This window comes from Pezoporus wallicus, unplaced genomic scaffold, assembly GCF_028554395.1.
Source record: "Pezoporus wallicus isolate ANWC-B61680 ecotype Strahan unplaced genomic scaffold, APGP_CSIRO_Pwel_v1 contig_13539, whole genome shotgun sequence".
NCBI lineage: Eukaryota > Metazoa > Chordata > Aves > Psittaciformes > Psittacidae > Pezoporus > Pezoporus wallicus.
In genome coordinates, this window is record NW_026638923.1 from 208,377 (window position 1) to 213,923 (window position 5,547).

The 5,547-nt window shown below is 52.7% G+C and overlaps 1 protein-coding gene across 1 annotated transcript; it reads right to left on the reverse strand.

The window, feature by feature from the left end:
• Positions 1 to 591: 591 nt before the first annotated feature.
• Positions 592 to 4,744, reverse strand: EVX1 (even-skipped homeobox 1). Its single transcript, XM_057413271.1, has 3 exons — positions 3,696 to 4,744; positions 1,967 to 2,217; positions 592 to 1,248 (listed from the first exon to the last, which is right to left on the reverse strand). Exons 1-3 carry the CDS (start codon positions 4,126 to 4,128, stop codon positions 718 to 720), a joined length of 1,215 nt encoding a protein of 404 aa, XP_057269254.1. The 5' UTR covers positions 4,129 to 4,744; the 3' UTR covers positions 592 to 717.
• Positions 4,745 to 5,547: the final 803 nt, after the last annotated feature.

Consider the following 5,547-nt stretch of genomic DNA (forward strand, 5'->3'; position numbering starts at 1 on the left):
GTTGCAGTGAAACATGAGACGAAATGTCGGATTTCGGCTCAAAATGAAGGAGACAAGAGAGAGTAAAGAATGCTATTAAACCACGAAAGTAATGTACAGAATGACAGTTTTTCTTAATGGTAAAGCATTGTTTTTCTCTATAGAGACAACTGGATAATACTGTTGGTTGCAATCCAGAAACCTTTTGCTTTTGCTGTTTGCTCGTTGATTTTATTTTGTGAACACTCTGGTGGGTTACATCTTTGCTTTCTTCACGCGCACAAGTCATTTCGTTATCTAGATAATGTTTCTTTCAAGTATTTCAGATTTTCCTTCTCGTAGGTTTGTGCATAAGGTTTGATGCCGTGACTCGCAGAAGCCCCAGCCCTTGGAAAGAAGTCTATCCACGGAAAAGAAAGTCCCAGCTCGTTTCTAGAGATTACCGAAGTATATTTCTTTCGGGTTGTTTTTCTTCCTTTCACGTACCTAAAATTCTTCTCGAGGATAAATCACCAGTCATTTTTTCCCTTATTTTTTTACCTTTATTTTATTTATGTTTTTACCCTTTGAATGTAAATCCTTTTAAGACTGAACTATTTTTTTTTTAGTATCTTTTTTCCCCCGTAGGTGTCCACTTCTAGGGACAGAACACAATTAAATAAACATGGGCTGTAGGTACATAAACTGGAAGAGAAGCCCAGGAAAGGAGCGAGTTTTTAATAACCCTGAGGCGACGGTTTATCTCGTTAAAGGTACTTCTTCTCGCTGGTCCATGGAAACTGAGGTGGCTTTGCTCAGCACAGAGGGCGTGAAAGTGAGGAAAGAGTCAGTTCTGGTTGTGGCCGAACAGGTAAAGTCTGATCCGGAGGGTCTCTGCGTCAGCCCGTTAGACTGGCCGCTGTGGCAAGCCAGGCAGGAGCAGGGGTTGCCCCCGGCGCTGCTGAGTCCATGGCTTGGGGCAGGGTAGAGAGAGGGATGTCTGAAGGCGCACAGCAGTTCTGGTCTCGGGTAGGGGTGGGACAAGACCCGGAAGGTGTCCAGCGGCCTCAGGGGGGTACTGAAAGGGGTAGCGGCTGAGGCCGATGTGGCGCCGATGCCCATGGGGGAGTAGTAGGGCAGAGGCAGGTGGGATGGGAATGGGTAGGGTAAATTGCCGGTGGCCGCTGCGTGGCTCATCATGTAGGTATAAAACGCCGGGTCGGCCGGGTGAGGCCAGGTCATGGCCAGGCGCTGCCGCTTGTCCTTCATCCGGCGGTTCTGGAACCAAACCTGCGGGGAAAGGGCAGGCGAGAGCCGTCACCCACCCGCCGCCGCCCTACCGCCGGCCCCTGCCCAGGGGAGACACAGGCGGGAGCGGGGCTGCCGGCTGGCGGAGACCGGCGCCAGCTCTCGCTCCCAGAGGGAGTTGTCATCACGTACGGAAGGATCAGTTAAGCCCCTATAAATCTACAGGGAGACCCAGTGGAGCAGCCCTTCGAGGGTGCTTGTTTTCCTTTCTTCTTGCCAGGGTTTGTACTGCTGACCCCCAGCCCGGGCTCCTGGCAAACCCATCAGCTCTGCCTCCTTGCTGCCGTTTTGCAGCCAGAGCTCCCTGATATTCTAGTTATCAGTTTTATTTTTATGTGAAAATGGAGGGTTTTTTTTTTAAAAGGCAAAGCAAAACGAGATCAAATTAAGGTCTGCTGCCGGCTTCTTCTTCCCTCCCCCAAGGGCTAAGAGAGATTTGGACTGTATTGAGGGGAGGATTAAAAAAATAATCTGTTAGGGAGAAGCCGGATTAGCGGTGCTGTCTTGGATGACTCCAGGAGCTGTCTCCCGCACTGCTGCTTGCTGCAGGGTGCGGGCAGGGCCAGAAAAGGGGCGGGAGGGAAAGGTGGAGGGAAGAGGGAGGGCTGTGCTGGCAAAGTGCTTTCCCGAGTTTTGCAAGGAAGTTTGGCCATATAGATTTATATCGTGCTAATTGGAAACATGTCCGAGCTGTGTGTACCTTGATGGTGGTTTCTGGCAGATTTAGAGCAGCCGCCAGTTCACATCTCCGGGGCCTGGACACGTAGTTCTCCCGGTAAAACTCCTTCTCCAGCCTGGCGATCTGCTCGCGGGTGAAGGCTGTGCGGTAGCGGCGCATCTGGTCGCTGGCGCTGCAGGCCAGTGAGCCCTGGGAACCGCCGCTGCCTCCGCTGCCTTTCGGGTGATCCCCCCCACTGCTGGGGCTTCCGGCCAGCGCTTCGGAGCACGTCCCTGCGAGGGGAGCCAGGAGCAACGGCACATGCTCGGAGGAGGGCGGGAGAGGAGGGATGCTCGCCCCCCGCCTCCTCAGCGAGCTCCTTTCTTCCCCCCATCTATCCCCACTCCCCTTATCTATGCCTATATGGGTGTACTGAGGATGCTGATGGAGATATCCAAGAGGGAGGGCAGGGAGAAGAGGATGCAGCAGAGGGCTGACGGGTGCTTATTCACTCTGGTAGGAAGGCTACCTTTGTGTGTGTCCCCTCGTTTGCTCGATGCCTCCACGCTCGCCTCCTGCATTGTGAAGCCGGAGGCGGTCGCCGCAGCATCCCCTGACCCTGGGCGGCTCGGAAAGGCAGGTGTACCCACTGCCCGAGCCGCACAGCTCCACGGCCCCTGCCTGCAGCCCAGACAGGGCCCGGGAGCCGAGCAGCCCACAGGCAGAGATCCTGCTCCCTTCAAGGGGAAGGTGAGGCCTCAGGGACTCTCGGCTCAGTTTCCAAAGCTCAGGATGGGATACTTTCAACGAGCCTCTAAGGGAGGAGAGAGGACAGACGGTGCTCTCCACGCTTCCCGGCTTCCTCATGAAGTGATGGAGGAATAGGGAGGAGGGAGAAATGAGTTGCTGTCGGGGTAAGGGGGGCTCAGCCGAGCTAGCTGGGAAGGTGGGAATGAGGGGCCTGGCCCTGGGGGCAGGGGGAAAAGGGGCCTGGCAGCTGCATTTGCTTTCAAATGCAACTCTCCCTCATTGTGCCTGAGACCAAAGGCAATTAATTCATTGGGACCATTTCCGAGCTGGCGCCACCGAGACATAGAAGTGACAAGGTAATTTGGAGCTCTCTTCATTTTTTTTTTTTTTTTTTAACCCGACGTGCAAACAGGGACCTCTGTGCCGCACTTGGGGCAGGCATGAGTCGGCGAGCGATTTTACGGTCTTTATGGACGCTTCCGCACTCACCCGCGCACATTTCACCTTTCAAAACCACAAACAGCTCTCGGCCAGAAAGCCCGTTTGATCTTGCCCTCCTCCTCCCCCCAGCACATACAAAAAACCCCGCGGTGGGGAGGATCGGAAGGGACTTCCTGGAGAACGCACTATGCAGGCGATAGGGAAAAAAAAAAAAAAAAAAAAAAGATGGAGGGGGAGAGTGGTTGATGATCTTGGCCAAGGGGGTCCTACGGGACAAGCTGCAGACCTGATGCATCCACGGCGGGAAGCCTGGCTCCCCTCCAGGGACTCGGGGGCTGGCCAGTGTCGTGTTCTCTGACTCCTAAACTAGCCTCCCTGTGGCAGGGAGCTAAGGAATCAGCCAGGAAAGGAGGTCCCACCATAAACACCCCGATTTCGCTGCCCCTCACTCCAGTGGTGAGGGGAAGATCCCTCCGGCAGTCCGTCCGTCTCGTCCCATCCCGTCCCCCCCCCCCCCCCGGTGCTGCCACCCGGCCCCGGCGCGGGCGGGGGGCTGGAGGCATGGGAAGGAGTTGGGTACCTTTGCTGTGCTGGTACTCGGCGCTCCCCGTGGCGCAGTCCGGGGTGCAGCTCACCTCGATTTCCTCATAGAAATCCGACTCTGTGTCCGAGCTGCTCTGGTGCCCTTTGACGGAGGGGGGCTCCGGGGCTGGAGGCTGCTGTCCGGCCGAAAGCAGGGCTGCCGCTGCCGAGCGGCTCTCCGGCACCGTCCCTGTCCCTGGCAGCACCTCCACCTCCTCTTCGTCTTCTCCTCCGCCACCTCCTCCTCCTCCTCTCTCCCGGGACGACAAGGGGCCAGGTCTGGGGCTGAGGCAGTTCCGATGGATCATCTTCTCCTGCGGCTCCGGAGCGGGGCTCCCCACTGCTTCGGACAAATTAGGCACCCTCTTGCCAACTAGAGCGCCAAGTTGTGTCCCCTCCAGAAACATCACCATCTCCTTTCTGGTTTCCATTGTGGCTTTGCTTAAGAGAGGGGGGAAAAAAGTGCAGATCTTTCCCCCCCTCCCTTCCGCTCCCGCCCCAACCTCGTACAAACCCAGCAACCCTCTCCTGGCAATGCAGAGGAGCAAGCGGTGAGATAGGGTGACCTTGTGATGCGAGCGCTACACTCTGCTGTGCTGCTCTGGGAGGGATCACCATTGCCCTCTTCTTTCTAAGCTGTCATCCTCAATGGTGCAGTCGTCATTACAGTACCACCGGTGACGCCACACATTGATTGCCAGTGGATAAATAGAAACGTCTGCCATGGGGAAGATGAAAGGAAGAGCCGGAGCGAATGGGCTAAATGCGTGATGCACCAGGTGTAGGAACCCGAGATGGAGAGGAAAGTGTGAAAAAGAGATGCATATGGAGCTGAGCTGCAAAGAGATTGTAACATGCGGAGAGAGTTCCGCAGGGGGAAGCCTTGCCTGACAATTAAATAGCCTTTTGACTGCCTTAAGCCACAACGTTGATGTAGAACTGAGGCGAAGATCCCTAGCTGCATCCTGGAAGTGAGAAGATACATACTCAAGCCTCTTCCTTGGATGCGTTATTTATTGCTGGCAATCAGCTTCCGCATAACTGCATATATAAGGCTTTAAGAATCCTTTGCAAACTTGAGTATAAGGAAAATTGCTGGTGATACTTGAATGTAGAAATAGCTTTGATTTCTTGTTCTGGTTCAATATCGGTTCCTGCTCTTATAACTGCTATTGATTTCTGTTGACTGAGATTAAAACGTTAGTTTAAATTTTGGAATCGCGGTTACATATTTGTGGTGCTTTACAACTGAAAAGATACAATTACTTCACTTTTCATAACTGTAGTTATCCTAATTATCTGCTGTTTGTTTATTACTCTTGTTTCTTCCCTCGCAATTTCCATTTGTTCTACGATTTTTGCGCTTTTAAGAGGGGTTGACGTCTCCTCCACCTTCTCCTATTTACCTAATTGTTTTGCAAAAATTATTATCTGCTTTCAGGAGGAAAAACTGCAAGAAGAAGGTCTGCCAAGAGTAATACAGGCTCCGAAAAATGCAAGTTATCAAGGCCAGAGCTTATGCTAGCTAGTGGATGTTGTTATAACAGAAATGACAAGGGCAACTATTTGGACAGCACTTCTCTGAAAATAAGGGACCTTGTACCACAAATACAGCGGCACATGGGGTCTCTTTAGCGTATTATGATATTTCTAATGAGTGTGGAAAGTACTTCGTCTCTAGTTAATACTGACTCACACATGTAGTCAAATGTCAAGTCATTTTCACCATCTGTCTTAACTAGGTTGTTCTAAATTTTTTCTCGGAGTGTTATTGGCTAGTCAGGTTACAGAAAACATTTGACCAATTACGTTCCTAACCCGGTAAGGAATTTACTGGCATATTTGACGTG

What these genes read in the sequence shown, in the direction of transcription:
- EVX1 (XM_057413271.1), bottom strand. Translation starts at nt 4,128, where the DNA reads ATGGAAACCAGAAAGGAGATGGTGATGTTTCTGGAGGGGACACAACTT. An exon ending in CGAGTACCAGCACAGCAAAG is followed by an intron (nt 2,218 to 3,695) that starts GTACCCAACTCC and finishes CTCCCCTCGCAG; the next exon opens with GGACGTGCTCCGAAGCGCTG. An exon ending in TGCCAGAAACCACCATCAAG is followed by an intron (nt 1,249 to 1,966) that starts GTACACACAGCT and finishes CTTTCCCCGCAG; the next exon opens with GTTTGGTTCCAGAACCGCCG.